We start from the raw sequence: 18,587 nt of genomic DNA on the forward strand, positions 1-18,587 counted from the left end.
TGAAATCAAACCTCCCATTTCTCGCAGAGTTTTGTCCCACTGATAAATGGACTTACCTGTGGGAGGGTCCACGTTCCATTCTCTTCTTGTACGCCGCTGAACATGTGTTACTGATTTGATGCTAACGCGTCACATTGAACATTTGTGTGCATGCACGATCTATAAGACTCTGTGCTGACCTTGAAATGGTGACGATCAAAAATCTGGGAAATTTTCTATCGATTGAGCATTTACCCAACACCATAAAATGTATAGTTCTTTATAAGCATACATTTTTGTATACCTCTAGCCCGAAACACACTGTATATCTGGATATCAGAATATCCCATATGTGGTTATTGAAATCTGGATAGAAAATTACCCAATATCTGTATAAAATTTTATCACCCTTCTTTGAAAATATTAAGATCACTCAAAAATTCACATGCACTGTTGGGTCCTCTTTCTTCGCAACATTTAACTTGAATATTCGTCGAACATAATTCACATTAAGTGCATGTCAAATAACACAGTTTCTGTCATGAATTCATGAAGCTACAAAATTAACTCCTATCAACATATTCATGTGCCATGAAACTGTTTCACAAGCAATCAACCCCGCCCCCTTCACTTTCTAGTAGGTGCACATACGTCTGAAAAAGATGCTAACAGAATAGTACAATCAATCACTAGGGACATGCATATTTCGTATTTGATGGAAATCCACCAACACCTCAATACGTAGAAGATGGGAGAGGGCCTACATATCGACCATGAATGCAACCACACCTCCAGGCCTGAACAAGGCCACCCAGTAATGCCCCTCATCCCCTATCCTCACCCTCACCACCACCTTTTCCCAACCAACCCCCCCCCCCCACCAATCACAGTTTTCGACAAGCCTGGCGAAAGAACCTTTTTTTGTGTGGTACTGTCAACACTTTTTTTTCCTTCGGGACCTGGCAACACTGCAGGTCATGCTTACTCTTCCCTCTAGTCACTTAGTTATACAACGTCTCTCTACTCCTGAAGATGTGACATACCATCACGAAAATTCGAATTTTTTCTGTGTCCGGTGAGTGTTTCCTCTCTCCTCTTTCATTTTTTATTTAGCCCTTGTGGCCCTCCTTCCTTTTATCCTTATATAAAAATCAAAGAAGGTAAAAGAAAACACTCACCGGACAGTAGAAAAATTCAAAATTTTTGCTAATTTCATAGCATCATCGGTGTGAGGAGAAATAGACGGAACCGATGATGCTATGAAATTAGCGAAAATTTTGAATTTTTCTACTGTCCGGTGAGTGTTTCCTTTTACCTTCTTTGATTTTTACTTAGCCCTTTTGGCCCTCCTTGCTTTTGAGTTGAGTTGGTGTTTTAAGTCCACTTTATGCACAGTAAGGCTAATCAGGACTGGACCTACAGTTTAAAGTGGGATCCGAACCACTTGTGCCTCCACCGGGTATCGAACCCGGGACCCCTTGATTACAAGGCGACGACAATACCACTGCGCAATCGGGGAGGCCCCCCTCCTTGCTTTTATCCATTATATATATATATATAGTTATTTTAATCCAAATATGAAACTAAATATGGACTTAAATTGAGAAAAATGACTATTTTCATTAAACAAGCAGCTCACCTAGCTAAATAAATGCATTAGGTTTAGGTGACATAATTGTAATGCAAAATTAAGATACAAATTTGCTTTATTTTATTTTACCAAAGCAAAGGATTACCAAACTACACTTGCACATGACATTACATAATTGTAGTGCAAAATTAAAATATGCTCTACTTTTTATTACCAAACAGTCCTTTAAGTACTAAAACGTGAATCTCCCGTGTTGTCCATAAAGACAGATTTATACGTATTGACTGTATGAAGTAATGGAAATATATTAAAAATATGCAATGTATTTTACTGCGAAAGTTTGAGCTTGCATTTCCTATTGTTAACAGGAATATTAAATAACAGATGCATTGTCTATTGTCAAGATTTAAAATAAACAGTGAGTACAAAACAAACAAAATAAAGATGAACGGAAAAACCTTTGCTATTTCACACAAGAAGGAAAAATGTAGTAATAGCAAGAATATGGAGTATATGTCAGAACAAATATTTGAAAATATGGAAATTATATGTAAAATATGTGCTAAAAGCTAATATAAAAAAAATATGGAAAAAAATAGCATTTGTCGCACTTACATACCACAATTCGCAAACATAATAGCATCGTATGAAGATATGTATTAACACATAAATCCGTTCCCTGATAATAACTTTAGTTTCTAAAATCAAATTTAGGGTTATATTCACAATTTTTTTAGCACCAAAAGGTAATTTTATATACTGCTCTTAATCACAAAATGTGCACAGTTTTTGTACCAAATTTTGATCTTTTATTTGCCATAAATATGCGACCCTATTGATCACTCATGAAAAAGATTATGTACAATGTGAATATGTTGATAAGCGTTAACAAAATCTTATGTTGTCACAAACAAAATTCCATGTATTGTTGAAAAAAATGTACTAGGGTGATTCAAACGAAAACCTTAAAAGTTCAATAAAATTCCAAAAAGTTGTATGATTGATTTGTAAGTTGGCAGGAGTTATCCTTGTGGTTGAAAGAATGACCAACAGGTGGCAACATGATGCTGCAACACTGAAGAAGGAAGCAGCGTCAGTGCAAAGATGGCCCGCCTATTGTCGACATGCACCGCATTAGAGCAGCGATCTGTGATGCATTTTTTGAGAAGTAAAGGTGTTAAACCACTTGAAATTCATTGCAGTATGAAAGCGCAGTACAGTGATTCGTGTGCGTCCTGCAGCAAGTGTACGAGTGGTGTAGAAAGCTTAAAAGCAGCGTAACTTCTGTGGAGGATGCCCCAGCAACCGCGCCAGGCATACTGCGTAGTGACAAACAAACATCGCTGCAGTGGAAAATCTTGTGAAGGAAAACAGGTGTATTACTGTAAAGGAAATAGACACCATTTTCGATATTAGTGTTGGTTCAGCACACAACGTTGACCACGATGTGCTGCGATTCAATAAAGTGTTGGCAACATGGCTGCCACACCAGTTGACTGCTGAATTGAGAGACCGTTGTGTCGATGCCTGTGAGGAACTTTTGTGTTGTTTCCAGGTCAAAGGTAATGGATTTCTGGAAAGGATTGTTGCAGGAGATGAAACCTGGGTGCACTATCACCAACCTGAAACAAAAAGATCAGGCTCGTTGCCAAAACCCAAAAAATTCCACACCCAACCATCAGCAGCAAAAGTCATGCTCTCTCTCTTCGAGGATGCAAATGGGGTAATTTTTGAACATTACTTGGAAAAGGGAATAACAGTGACCAGTACTTCTTATGCTGATCTGCTCCAAAATCACCTTCGCCCTGCAATCAGGAATAAACGATGAGGACTTCTGACTTCAGGTGTATTGTTACTGCATGACAATGTCTCACGGCATACTTCCCATTTAACAGTTGCGACAACCCAGGATATGAAATCTGAATGTCTCACACACCCACCTTATTCACCAGGCCTTGCCCCCCATGACTTTCATGTGTTTGGAAGGCTCAAAGAGGAGATGGGAGGCAAGTACAAGGTAGAATCAAAAAGTAAGGTAACAAGTGCCCTGAAAATGTACAACGGTATGCTAGTAACTAGTTTTTTTTTTTGTGTGTTGTAGGTATTGATGGATAGTATCCCTGGTGACCGCTAGAGCAGCACGGTGACACAGTTGCAGAGAATCGCACTTCGAAGATGGCAGGGTTACTGGAAATATGGTCAAATGTGGAAGTGCGAAGTGTGATCAGGTTTTTGCATGCGAAGGGGAAGAAACCAGCCAAGATCCATCGGGAACTTGTGGAGGTGTATGGAAACAACGTGTTATCCAGGAATCAAGTGTGGTGTTGGTGTAAGGAGTTTGAAAATGGTAGGACTGACATTAATAATGATCAGCGAAGATGCAGACCGTCAACTTCAGCTACCAACCAGAACATTTGTCAGGTGGAGGGAATGAGTAGGGAGGATAGGCGAATCACACTGTCACACATTGCAGATGCACTGAACATTTCGTATGGTTCTGTGCACAGTATTGTGCACAACACGCTTGGCTACCGCAAAGTGTGTGCACATTGGGTAACAAGAAATCTCACTGATTATGACAAAGGCATGAGTCTGAACCACCTGATCCGTTATCAACAAGAAGGGTCGTCATTTCTGTATCGCATCATTACGGGTGATGAGACACCTATGCCATTGTGGACACCGGAATCCAAACGTTCCTCCATGATGTAGAAACATCCATCATCGCCCCCATCCAAAAAGAGAGGCCATACGTCGGAAACGACCTGGAGCACTCAGGGAGGGTGTATTGTTGTTACACGACAACGCTCGACCTCACACAGCGCAGCTCACCCGTGACCAGTCACACGTTTCCACTGGGAGGATTTGGAACACCCCGCATACAGCCCTGATCTTGCACCCAGCGATTTCCATCTGTTCGGACCAATGAAGAAGCATCTTCGAGGACGACGCTTCAACACAGGGCAAGAGGCACAGGATGCAGTGAAAACATGGTTGGACAGCCTTGACACTGATTTCTTCACTCGTGGCATTGATGCATTGGTCACCCGCTGGAACACGTGCTTAGACAAATATGGTGACTATGTGGAATGTTAGTGTGCAGTGTCATGTATACCCTGTCACAGTTTAGGAAACCACGACAAAGGTTTCTGTGGAAAAAAACTTGTTACCTTACTTTTTTGATTCTACCTTGTATTTCCGAAGCGATGAAAACAGCGGTGCACGAATGGCTACAGTCACAACCAAAGTAATTCTTCTCACGATGTATCCATGGACTTCCGAAGCACTGGAATATGTGCAATCACGTCATGGAGACTATGTCGAAAAATGATGTATATATTATTTTTCTGTATTTCCTCATTTGCCTCATAATAAATAATTAAGGTTTTCATTTGAATCACCCTTGTACTTCCATTAGTTGTTCTACTTTGTAATAGTGAACATTATAAAAGGAAAAATAGCATAGCTAATTTTTTACAAAAATGAAAAATTAAATGTACACAAGTAATAAATTCCGCATACACACAAGGCAAGCAAAGCAAAGCAAAGCATTAACATTCAAACATTTGCCATGTTAGCAAGTAGCATTCGACAAGAAAATGCAAGGCTCTCACCAAGGATAAAGAAATGCCTCTTAACTCTAACCTCAAGAAAACTGGTAAACTCGTACATTATTGATATTTAAAATGACTACAACTTATTCAGATATTGATTAGTATGACTTCAAGCCTAACCAAATAAGCAAAGCAATTCCATTTTAACGCTGCAGTATTTCTCTACAGTTATGAGCGACAACTGTTATATTTTGAAATGTCAAAATTTTCATTAAAAATTAAGTACTAACGGGAAAGCTGCTTACCCTTTCCTTTAATCGTGCACATGTGAAGATCAGGAGATGGTTCAACTCGCTCTTTTTTATCTTGAAATCTGGTGTTTGGCTACTGCACATCTGCAACAAAGAATTCGTACATCAACATATGTTGTAGGCTGATACAAAGAATTCAAGCAGCAGCATGGCGTGACTTTTTCAAAAGCGTTATCGGCCATCAGTACGACAAATATGCCTGCCTTTATCACCCCCCCAAAAGAAAACAACAGTGTTGCCAGTGTCCCTCGTAATATTGTGAAAACATCAATTTTTGGAAGAGCCCATTTATTTCCTTGTGCAATGTTTTTGAAACTTCGTCAAAGTTCTTTTTTTGTCAAATTCAATAGATGGCCATCCAAATTGTTCGTTGGTATTGTGAAATGTTGCAATAATTTACCACAGTGAGTTCTGTGCATCAATACACACGATTTGTAAAAAAAAAAATTTCCGCCTTTGGCAACACTATGCTTATTTGTTATTAAAACATGCTTGTTCTTACATGTTTGTCTCTAAATTTTCCCAATATATAGTCCATTCTCTTGGCAGAAAGCGTTTCTTCTCATTCCGTTTCGCTATTCCGTTGTACGGTCGTAAACACCAGGTTGCGTGACTTTTCGGACACTCTGTATAATGTAGTATAGAATTAAGTATAGTATTTAACCTTTACTCGTATTTTGGTCGATATTTCGACCATGCAGCCCATTACAAAATTCCTGTTTTTTTATTATCTTGATTCTTTTCTGTTCGGTCGGAAACACTTACAGTATGTTAAACGATGCTTTGGCACGTCATGTGGATGCACCGCCCTTCCCCCTCCCCCGAGTCCAAAGTTACATATGAAATTTGGTGCAAATTTTAAATTCGTACACTTATTTGACAAAAAAATGTTATAACTGGTACGCTATTTAACCAATCTACTTCGGGTAACTTTTATTTTGCAGCTAAAACATCAGGGCATGCAACCGTGCAGAAATCAAAATAGCAAAGCCAATAAGAGGGGTTGGATGGGCCGCAGCCCTCAACTTTCAATGAAAAAATCATAAAAATGGGGAGTTTGCCAACTCTTCACCCGCTATTTTGGGAAGGGGATGCAAACTTTAGCCTTATTTTCAAAGAATGGTCCTTTCTCAACCGAATGAAAGTCATTTCATGTTCCTGGGTGCATTACATTATCAAATATGTGAAACAAACTCCCCATTTTTATGATTTTTTCATTGACAGTTGTGGGCTGGGATCACCCAAACCCTCTTATTGGCTTTGGCATTTTGATTTCTGCACCATTGTATGCCCTGATGTTTTAGCTGAAAAATAAAAGTTACCCAAAGTAGATTGGTCAAATAGTCTACGAGTTATAACATTTTTTGTCAAATAAGTGTACAAATTTAAAATTTGCGCCAAAGTACTCGGCGAAACTGGGGTTCCTTTCTGACGACCCTCTCGGCAGAGTAAAAGTTAAATCAAATTAGGGATATGACAATAAAAAAATTCTTACATCACGTGCCAGCAACATATTTGATAAAAACAATAAAACACACACAAACAGCACGATAAGTTTGGAAGAACTCCTAAAGTGTTTTTTATGGTGCTGTTTGTGTGTTTTTTTTATTGTTTTTAACAAACAAATTAGGGATGTTATTCAATATTTTAACACTAAAATGTCATTTTGTGTACTGTTTTTGATCCCAAAATGTGTTCAGCTCTTGTACCAAAAATCTTGATTATTTTGTTCACCATAATTAGGTGTTAATCAATTCAACACAAATTAGTTAAATTATAGTAATTACACACACAAGTAAACATTTATAGTGGTGAATTAACAACATACAAGTAAGAAAAGAATTACATTTTTTTTAGCTATTGCCCACTAGATTTGTGCCTTTTCTAGAGGGCAATTGGTTTTTTTTTGTCAATGGAAATGGGTGATCTCTTTTAGATGTCAAAATGTGAGTGATCACCATTTATTCTTATGTTAATTGGCAATTTTGTTTTAGATGCCTGCCTGAGTGATGTGATCACTTAATTTTAGAAGAAAAAGGGGAAGAGATAGATCACTTATTTTTTTCTTACATTTCAGTAAGATGTGGGGAGGAAGGCCACACATGTTGCTTGGAAACGAACCTTCAGTAATAAGTGCTTGTATGTCACCTGAACTGGCCTGTTTTTCTTAATAACTATCATGCATCATGACACCTCAGTATTTAGGTAGTCACATAAGGCTGAAGGGCCTTGTGTAGCTTGTCGCTTCGAAATACCTGTACCTCGTGCTGCCTGTTGTGTGTCACTTGTCGCCTCGATCTGAAAGCTCCATTAGTGTCTTTTTGGGGGGGGGGAGAATGCTTCCTCCACCACACACTCCCTAATCTGCCAACGCACAAATATCACTTACCTTACAAACTGCACAAATGAATTTGTGCTTGACATCATCTTCGGGCATGTCCTCTTTTGTAACACAAGACAAGTGGTAAACTCTATGGCAACCAGTACAACATATAACATCTCCTCCACTGTGGCACTCAAAGCAATACCAGTCATGCTTATCACGGTCCTCCTATAACAACAACACAAAATGTTCAAGCTATTAACGAAGTACTAATTATTCATGCACATTACATCTAACTTATGGTAACTCAAGAAGACAGATTAATAGTATCCCAGTCTTACAAGAATTTACTTTTTAAATAAACGGTTCTGAGAATGTTTGTCTGGTGACAAATTTCTCACATGGCTTAATACAAGGCACATTTCAAAAGGAAGGGCTGACTGATTGTATGAAACGAGAAAAAAAAAGTGTAGAAACAGTGTATCAGTAGTTACAAACACATGCATATCCACTTTTTTTTTCAACATAGTAACCATTGTCTTCCAAACCCTTTTGGTACTGTGGAAGGTTTCTTTGTACCTTCTGTAAAGAAGTTCTTTGCCTGGGAGGTTAGCCAAACCAACACTACTGTTTTCAACACCTCAGTTTCTTCAAATCGTTGAGACACATGCCACTTTTTGAGACGTCATAGTCACTAGGTCCAAGGTCAAGTCTATTCAAGAAGTGATCAGAAAGTTCCCATCTGCACCCCTGAATCGTCTAGAGCAGTGGATCTCAACCTTTTTCAGTCCAGGACCCACCTTGGATTGGATTGATTTGGTGTTTTAAGTCCACTTTATGCACAGTAAGGCTAATCGGGACTGGACCTACAGTTTAAAGTGGGATCCGAACCACTTGTGCCTCCACCGGGTATCGAACCCGGGACCCATTGATTACAAGGCGACGACGCTACCACTGCGCCATCGGGGAGGCCCAGGACCCACCTTGAAGGATATTATACTTCATGACACCCATAAGCATGGACGCTGGCAGAATTACTTGTAGGGGTGTGCACACAGTTTATAATCATATTTTTACTAACATCGAGTACTTTAAGCTTCCTTAACACATTGGGGTCTCACGACGGGCATAGCCCGCAGTGCACTTAAAGTCAATGTGGACGAACGACGGGCATAGCCTGTCCTGCGGTATGCAATCGCTTTGCCTATTGAACGACGGGCTATGCTCGTACTTCGTCTCATGAGCGTGTTCATTCAAGCTCCTATGTTGAAATTCCGACCGCTAAGTGACTCATGTGCTATTTTTATCTGGCACCTGTGACTGTTTGTTGTCGGGTTGATGTACTGTGCATTGTTTAGAATGGCGTCGTTAGATCAAGACTGCATAGAGGATTCTGTCTCAGAGTTTGAAGTTAGCGAAGATTTTGATGATGCAGATGAATTTGAAGATTTGGAAGGTAGGTTATATTCGTAATAATTATTGTCGACAATATAAACAGTGTTGCAAACTCTAGTATTTTATGAATGAAGTGAGAAGAGGTAATTTTTTTCGGTCTATTCATCTTGCCTCTTGCTTGATTCTCCTACATGCACTGATGTATTTTTAGTTTTTCCATTTATTATTTTGTATAGTGTATGTAAAATTTATTTTATTTATTTATTTGTTTAATTTTTACAGATGACGCAGAACCAACTGATACAGCGTCTGGTCCTGTCCTGCAGCCACTTTTTCATACAAAAGATAATTACTTGTAATTTCTAATTATTTTTTGTTATGTGCACATAAGAAGTATTCTTATGCAAGATTCAAAAGATGTATTGATAGTTTATGTAGTTAATTGTTGAAATTTCCAGATTACGAACTTAAAATATCTCTATATTAACATTTGTTACAATGTTGTACTTTTTCCTTCTTCACAAAACATTGCTGAAAAAAATATTAAAAAACGTCTGAAAATGAAAATAAAATTTAACAAATTTTTGTTCATTGAAAAGTGGAAGTTTTGTAGATTTAAGAAAAATGTTATAAATAAAAACAAATTAAAAATATTCTTTCTATGATTTTTTGAAAAACAACGAAAAACCGCAGACCAGAGGTAACAATGCTGTATTATGAGGCCAGACCCGAATGTGTTAAACAAATTGCACTTCATTCTAGAAAAGTAAATATGTAAAGTAAAGAACTCATAACTGCAACCTACACGAAAATGACAGATATCCGATCCCCTTGAGTTAAACATCAGAGAGAGATGCCGGTAAAAAGCAATGGTAGAGTGAAAATAACAGAAATGAAATAGTTTAGACTAAGTAAACACGGGTTAAATTTAAATTGTTAAAACAATATATGTTAGTAATATAAATGTAATAGTAATAGTGTTTTAAGAGACAGTAAATAGATTTTTGAGCCAGACTTTGCGACCCACCAAATGCCCTCTCGGGACCCAGCAGTGGGTTGCGCCCCATAGGTTGAAGAAACGATGGTCTAGAGAGCACGGGCAACAATGTGTGATCCTGCCTTGTCATGGATAAGAACAGATCCTGAACACAGCATTCCACATCCTTGGATTTGTATGGCACGCCTTAAGTTTTGATAGCGTTTCACAGTACGCTTGCGATGTTATCCCTGGCTCCATGAAATCCACCAAAGCACACCTACATAACTTTTAATTATAATCAATTCAATATAATCCATCTTATGTAATAAATTGTATTTCTCTTTATAATGTGAATTAAAGTTTTATTCTGGCTTAAATCTCCTTAATTAAATTAATTGGTTGCAGAAAACAGTTGCCATGACTTTCCGTGCATATGGAGTTTGCTTGAACTTTCTCGCCTTTGGTGGGTGTATACTCTCACCATTGCCGTACTTTTCATTTACTCATTACACTCGGATTATAAACTTCTCACAATTCTTGGTGAATTTATGCAGCATTATGACCTTGGGCATTAAGAAATCAAAACACAGACTGTACTTCTCAACTAGCAGGATTGCATAATCGTGCAGCTATTTCAACACGCTCTTAACTCACACAATAACCAACAGCTGACTAGCGAAAATATGATTGTTGGGTTGACAATGGACTAGGTGATGTTACGATCCGATCAGTGTTGCCAGTCACTTTTCTATAAATAATCGGCCCTTATTTTTTTAAATGCACCTCGTAGTATTGTTTTAAAATCTGCTTTATGTGTACATAGACTAAACACAATTCGACACACACTGAATCTTGACCATGAATTTTTTGACACTATCAAAAATTGAATTAAAGGCCCATTAACAATGTAGGTAATGCTAAATTTAGTCGCTAGCTCAATGGGCAACAGGACTTTTGATCTTGCGAACAAAGTTCTCAGATTCAAGTTCCGACCTGGGCATGGATGTTGTCTGTGTGTGTCCCTTCATCAACTCCATGTAATCATCCTTCATCTAAATCATCACGAGTAGCCAGTCATTGTAGGCCAGAAAAAGGTGGGTTTTATTTGTCCTCTTTTGCCTTTTTTTAGGTCTTTACGGCTTTTTTTGCAACTTCACCTTCTTTCGACTACATTTTTACTGCCCATTCTCAATTCGAATCATCATCAGTTCATCACCTCTAAAACATCCTTTCTGTTGTAAAGAAATAAATATATTTAAACCATCCCTGAAACGAGAGAAAAACATTTTTGGATGACTGAAGCAGGTACTGTACAAGGTCCTTTAACCGTAACTTTCTCTTGTCTTGAAGCTTTCAGCACGTGCCTGCAAAGTTCTCAAGTCAGATAAGGAGGTGCCGTGCATATTCATTAAATAAGTAATTAAAACTGGTTATTAATTAATTTAGATCACATTTATGCCCTTTTTTCTGTTTTTAGGTCCTTTTTTGACATTTTTAGGTCTTTTTTGGCAATTCATAGGTCTTCAACTTCCAAGCCCTATTGATGATCTAAAAAAATTAAGCTCTGAAAATGAAAACTTGATTTTTTCACAAATAACAAGAGATTACTTGAAAAATTCGATGAAAACCACTGCTTGGTGGTTTAAACCACTGAAGCAAAGGCATAAAAGCAATTAATTGCTAATGTAGTTTTCTCTATTTTCACTTCAAAATTATATGAAATACACCACAAATATTTTCTGTATAAGTCATCTTCATCTTCTTTCAGAGTGGAACTTTAACGATACAGTACTCAGCCAGCATCTGAAAATACCACTGTTTCGCGTACATCAGATTCTCTTCAATATTGACTAATTTTAAAGCAATAATTGAGGCCACCAAGGGAACCTTCACACAAGTATTTTAAGTTTGATGGAGGAAAAATAAATTTACCACAATAAATTATTAAATGCATTGCCAAACATTTCAGTTATTTTATTTTCCCTTGATCGTATTTTTGATTAATGGTGAACTTGCTAAAAACACCATGTCAGGAAATTTAAATGTAGAAGTTATGCTAGCAAATGCATTTAAAAATTCACGAAACAACAGGAGGAAAAAAAAGTCTCGAAAATGAAGAAAAATGCAAAATAAGTAAAAATAATGTTTTCTGCTTCTAACTAAAGGGAAACAGACTGGTATCAGGTTTAGCATTGTTTTCAAGGCTCACAATAAAATGTGACTTGTCATCTACATTCGAGCCCTAGGAATGACAAAACAGGGTCCTGGGTTAAGTCTCAAGTAAGGTAGTGATTTAATGTTTTCTCACTGATTTGTGATCAACCTACAAAGATAGTGTTCATTATAAATATAACACTAATACAATAGCAACTATTTCGACAAGCAATTTATACTTACATCATCAAGAGGTAAACGATACGCATCTTGCTCGACCCCTGTCTTGGAACCCTTAACACCAACGGTCCTCACATGCCGAATTAGGCCATCCCTAACACAATGATTCAGCTGCCTCTGCACTTCATCTGAAAGTGTAAGAGTGACATATTCAAGGGAACTTCACCTTAGAGTTGTTTATCTCATTACCACCTAATATATGCTTCGTTGATTGATTGATTTGGTGTTTTAAGTCCACTTTATGCACAGTAAAGCTAATCGAGACTGGACCTACAGTTTAAAGTGGGATCTGAACTACTATGTGCCGAAGACATATTTAGGGTCGGTCCAGGGTTGATGAATGGACTCTCACAAACATCCATGCCCAGGCCGGGATTCGAACACGGGGCCCCTGGCATTGTAGCACAATGTGCTAAGCACTCTGCCATGGGGGCCGGCGATATATGCTAAGTAACTTAACACCTAGCAACATGAAGTTCTGAAGTACTCAAGCAGATTAGAAATATCTTCCTAAACAACCAATGTTTCCATGAAGTGACTGTAAGGAAACAGAAATATCAATATAAGAATTTTGCAAAAAGTTAATATCTTTGTTTCATAGTTCTTAGGAAGGAATATTGAAGTTATGGTTGTTGTGGGATAAAAAAATATGTAATAAAGTAGACAGGATACCAATTCGTTCCCAATTCATTTACCTTCATTCACGTTGTGAAGTCTGCTCATGTAACGGCATATTCTGTCCAATGTTGGAATCTGTTTCTGGAACCTTATCACCTTGATAGCATCCCATAAATGCTGAGTAACTTGTGGACAAGACAACCTTCTCCTGGACATTGCTAAAAATATCCTAGAAAAAAAGAATTGCGATATGAGTCTACTTAAAATTAACACTTTTCCAACATATTTAAAAATAGGGTTCTATGTTTTTAATCCAATAACAAACTATACCATACTTACGCTCGAGCTGGAAATCAGTATGAGGCAATATGAGTGGTATATGAAAGTTTCGGTTCATCTTTAATTACGGACACTAGACGATAAGTTTTCCAAGGTCTGTATATCTCAAAGGATGCACAAAATTCCACACTTTGCAGTGTGTTGTTATCCTGTATATTATGCAAAATGCATCATTACATTAACATTTTACACCAACACTATGTAGCCAAAGTGATTTCATAATTATACTTTTTTTTAATATTTCAATTATCTCTTATGTAATGCTTTGAATATTTTGAAGCAATACTCTGATAGACTGATGTGATATAAGCGTAATGAAATAATCATATACACTAGAAACCTGTTTTTACATTCTCAGATGTTAAATTCTCCCACATTATACATTTATTCTTCATGGTCTCAACATAACAAAATGTTACAATACTTTCCCCGATTTAACATTTTCTCGCATTTAAAGTAGGGCTGTCTGATATCGATTGAATATTGATATCGACGATACCGATAACATTGATATTGACGGTACCGAAAATACAGACATCGATGATCCAGACAATACTGATATTGACGATTGCGACAATATCAACACATCTATATCTTTCAATTTGAAGTTTCGTCCCTGCCCTCTTCTGGAGCTATCCCTGTTCGTAGCGTTGAAACTATGCATCAAACAGAAAAATGCAATTACAAAATATTGTGTGCTGTTTATATGCTGTATATCGAGCCGAGACCAAGAACGCTACAATCATTTACAACTTGAGACTGAGTCTTTGCCAAGTATTGTCTTGTATCGATACCATCCCTATACTTGGGCACACAAGGGTAACCAGCTAGTTCTATAAAGTAGGAACCTTATTCTTTTTATTGGTTGTTGCACGTATTTGCTTTCCATGTTAATCAGAGGCAATCTCTCATCATTCACCTCCCAAGTTCTATCCCCGTGTGGTGAGCACATTTTACTTTTCATCATAACATCCTTATGCTTGACATAACTTGTACGTGAGGAATGCAACACAACCATACAGATAATTTGAATATCAAATACAGATATCGACGTCGATATTCTTATGATATCGACGCTTTGATATTTAAAAAAATATGGACTCAGTATCGATATATTGAAATATCACACAGCCCTATTTTAAAGTTCTACCATCTTGATCCCCTAAAAATGTAAAATTAAGTTTTCACCCTATTAATACTTATTGATAGGCTGAACACAACTTTTAATTATTGGAATGTTCAAGCATGAGTATCAATGGAAATTGGTTAAGACTAATGGCATAGGCATGGGAATAGTTCAGCTCTAATCATTAGGGGATTTTTTTTAAACATGCAGAATAAATAGTTTAAAATGTGCTATCTTTTGTTACAATAACCACTGACAGTAATTAGTTCACTTCCTTGACTTGGCAATTCAATATGCAAGTCAGTAAATCAGAATGAATCATAAGCATCATGAGGGTAGGAAGAGAACAAACCAGGCAGTGACTCCCTCCCCCAAAAGTAAAAAGCTTACCATTTTTAAACTCGATTACAGAAATAAACGTTAGCTAATTTGTGTTCCACCAGAGTAACATGATTTTTTTTAAACTATTAGGTCAAAAATTGAGTGTAAAATGCTGAAACCAGATCAAAACTATGCTTTTTCATTCTACAACTTAATCCAAAGAATAAATGGTTCCATAGGTATTGAAATTTCCAAACATTATATTTTTACGAGACAGGTCACACAATGTAAACTCCATGACTAAGATTCCCTCATAACTTGCCTTAAAGAGCATGTGTAAAAGTTAACAGAACACAAGAACAATGCTCTAGATGATCACTGATCTTGTGGACATCATAATAAGTTGGCAATAAAAGAACAGTTTTGTATTATTAGTTTACAATTATTATTATTATTATGCAATTTTATACCAAAGTCTAATCTTCCCTAAAGGGCCTTCCCGATCGCACAGTGGTAGTGTCGTCGTCTTTTAATGAAGAGGTACCAGGTTCGATACCCGGTGGAGGCATATAGTGGTTCGGATCCCACTTTAAACTGTAGGTCCAGTTCCGATCAGCCTTACTGTGCATAAAGTGGACTTGAAACACCAACTCAATCATTCAATCAATCTAACCTGCACCACAAATATTTCTTGCTGTACCATGGGGAAGGAGGGGAGGAGGGAGGGGGAGGGAGGAGAGAGAGAGAGAGCAAGAGAGAGAGAGAGTATATATGAAGTATAGCAAAAATCATGAGAGCTGAATGGAATTTATAACTGCACAAACAGCACATGCTGTATTGTTAAGACATGTGCAACCTCCCCCTCACTCAGTGTAACTGTTCATGCAAATGTGGGACAACAAGAAAACAGTTCAATAATGATAAGAGTTCAGGACCCTCATCCTGAACCCATGGGGGTAAGCAGGTGTTCAAAGGTGAATGTCAACTTCCTGTTTGCAATTAACTCCACCAGAGCACGTTAAATACACACTGGGTCTTGAAATGTAATTTCCTCTCTCTCCTTTCCAAGATTTAGATAAGCAGCCAGTGGCAGCGATTGGGTTCAAAATCTGTGGGGGAGGAGGGCAGAGGAGTGTGAAGCAGCCCTTTCTCAAAACAGGGTGTCCACTCTAGGACCATGATAAAATTCAGTATGATTTGTGGTTTTCAAGGTGCACTTTCCAAAAATTCAAAGGTAGAAGCAGATGTTTTATCTATTCCAACCTTACGTATTACCGCCTATCATCCCTTCCACCACAAATATATTAACAATATAGATTCTGTGTGATTTTAATGTATTCAAAAATTCTATTTAAATTACATTAATGGTATATATATATATATATATATATATATATATATATATATATATATATATATATATATATATATATTAAACATTTAAAATAAGGTGCAGAGTTTATATTTGTCATTTCACATACTCATACAAGAAATACATCTACAACTCACAAATGCTACGGATATAATAACACACGGAAAATTGTTAATAATTAACAATAAGTATTTCAAACTCAAATTTAACTAATCAACTACAAAATATCTTGCAATAATCTTCCGTCTGTCAGATACAGGATTCTACAAAAGACACTAACGAAGTAAATGGGTTGAGAGAATTCAGTTTAATTTTCCATGCAGATTTATTTTCCTTCCTCGATAAAAATACAAGCTAAACTATGAAAAACTCGCCTCAGGACATTTATACAGGTGTATAAATTCAGTGGAATTGGATTTATAAAAGTCGCAAGTTTTCACGTCTATGGAGAAAAATTCATGCAGAATTTCCAAATTTAAGGAAATCCCAGTGAGTAGCCAACCTGCAAAACCAATTTTCAACCGATTTTCAACCGAAAGTACTGTTAACTCTTCACAGAAGAAAAAAATTGGAATAACTAAAAATAGTTTCTGGCAATCAAATATTTGTTTAAAGAAGTGACAAACGCATAATTATTCACCCGTACTAAATGTTCAGAAATGGAACACATGTGCTTATAGTTACCAAGTAATTTGTTCAGAATTACCAACTGTAGTAAATGGTAAAGTAAAAGTAAAGTGCTCCCCTGTGCGTAGCACCTCGCAAATGTTACTATGTTTATTGTTTACAGTTTCCAAATATCATAACCAAACATAATATGTTAATTTAACGAAATCATTTTTTTCTGTGTTGCAGTGTCATTTACAATATGGCTTATGGGAACCATGTCGTCATTAGCAAAAAATGTATTATATTGAAGAGAGAGCACTGTTATTGTAAAGGGAAGCTATTGATACTAATCTAAAACAGAAGCCACATTTACTTACATGTTGTAGTCATATATGCATATATAGGCATATTTTCACACAAGCCCACTAAAAGTTGATTGGTATTTGATGTGGTGTCTAAAGTAAACATACATGTTTCATTTCAACTTAATTTTGAACATCGCACCCCCTAAATTTCATTCCACACCCCAACACGGTCAATCCTGGTGCAGCCACTACGGGGGGGGGGGGGGGACAAAAACAGTTTTCTTCTGTTTGAAAATAAGGTGTAGCATAGTGCAGAGGCGTAATTGCCCCCAACCTCCATAATCCCCACCACTATAAGCAGCTTTGTAGCAACTTTGTAACACAACTTTCCAGATAAAGAAATGATAAATTACCACATACCAATATGTCCTAAGGGGTTCAAAAGATCAGAAGATTTATAACACCATTAAGTCTTGTTTCCATCATATGAAAAACTCAATATGCTGACCAAGGCAGAAATTTATTTTATTATAAAACAAACTAAACTAAACGTAACGTTTCAACCTTCTAGCAAGGTCTTCTTCAGACTCTACACCAAGTACAAATGTTTGTACATTACGTTTACATGTTTGTAATTACGTTTAAATTAGTTTATGTTTTATAATAAAATTAATTTCTGCCTTGGTCAGCATATTGAGTTTTTCAGAAGATTTATTATTTTAAGTTACTTCTATGCCATAAATAAATAAGGTTAACAAACAAAAAAGAAATCCATGTCTTCGCCCAGGTTTTGAATCCAAGACACACAGCTTCAGAGTAAGATGCACAACCTACTCCATCAAGGGAATGGCATAAAAGGTCAAATGTCAAATCACATCATGCTACAACTCCAGGGTTCCTGCGTCTGAATTCCAGCCTGGGCATGGGTGTTTTATACGAGTGTTCCTTCATCATATCATCACTAATCCCCATTGTCAAAATTTAGCTACAAGTGGCAACAATTAACAATGTAAAATAACCTAACTCAATTAATCCAACAGCATTTCGAATCATCTCTCTGTTCCACATTTTCGGATGTGGCCTCCCCCTCAAAAAAAAAAAAAATCATCTGGGTATGGGCCTGAAGCGTTTTGTTGCCAAACCCCACCATTTATATAATCCCTACAAGGATGTTGATAATGTGGCAACAAAAGCTCGTACGAAGTCGGAAGTTGTTTGAAATTCTAATCTTCTTAAACCGACCTTAGTATTTTGAAAATTCTATTATCTTTGGTGCAACCTGACCTGCCCAGGAATCTTCCTTTTCTTTTATTACACACAAATTATTACACATTACCAGTATTTAGAAGCACACACATAGGGTTACCAGAC

At 37.0% G+C, this 18,587-nt stretch overlaps 1 protein-coding gene across 2 annotated transcripts in view; it reads right to left on the reverse strand.

Moving 5' to 3' along the window:
* The window catches only part of LOC145996133 (zinc finger MYND domain-containing protein 11), a 97,776-nt gene that overhangs the window by 55,102 nt on the left and 24,087 nt on the right, over positions 1–18,587 (reverse strand). For both annotated transcript variants that reach the window (XM_083132449.1, XM_083132447.1), the window contains exons 3-6: positions 13,222–13,373; positions 12,530–12,654; positions 7,825–7,986; positions 5,430–5,519 (exon numbers count right to left, since the gene is read on the reverse strand). In XM_083132449.1, the coding sequence (XP_082988575.1) occupies positions 5,430–5,519; positions 7,825–7,986; positions 12,530–12,654; positions 13,222–13,373 (529 nt within the window). The remainder of the gene's footprint in view (positions 1–5,429; positions 5,520–7,824; positions 7,987–12,529; positions 12,655–13,221; positions 13,374–18,587) is intronic.

The sequence above is a fragment of the Lepisma saccharinum genome, chromosome 12 (genome assembly GCF_977018435.1).
Source record: "Lepisma saccharinum chromosome 12, izLepSacc3.1, whole genome shotgun sequence".
Classification (NCBI taxonomy): Eukaryota; Metazoa; Arthropoda; class Insecta; order Zygentoma; family Lepismatidae; genus Lepisma; species Lepisma saccharinum.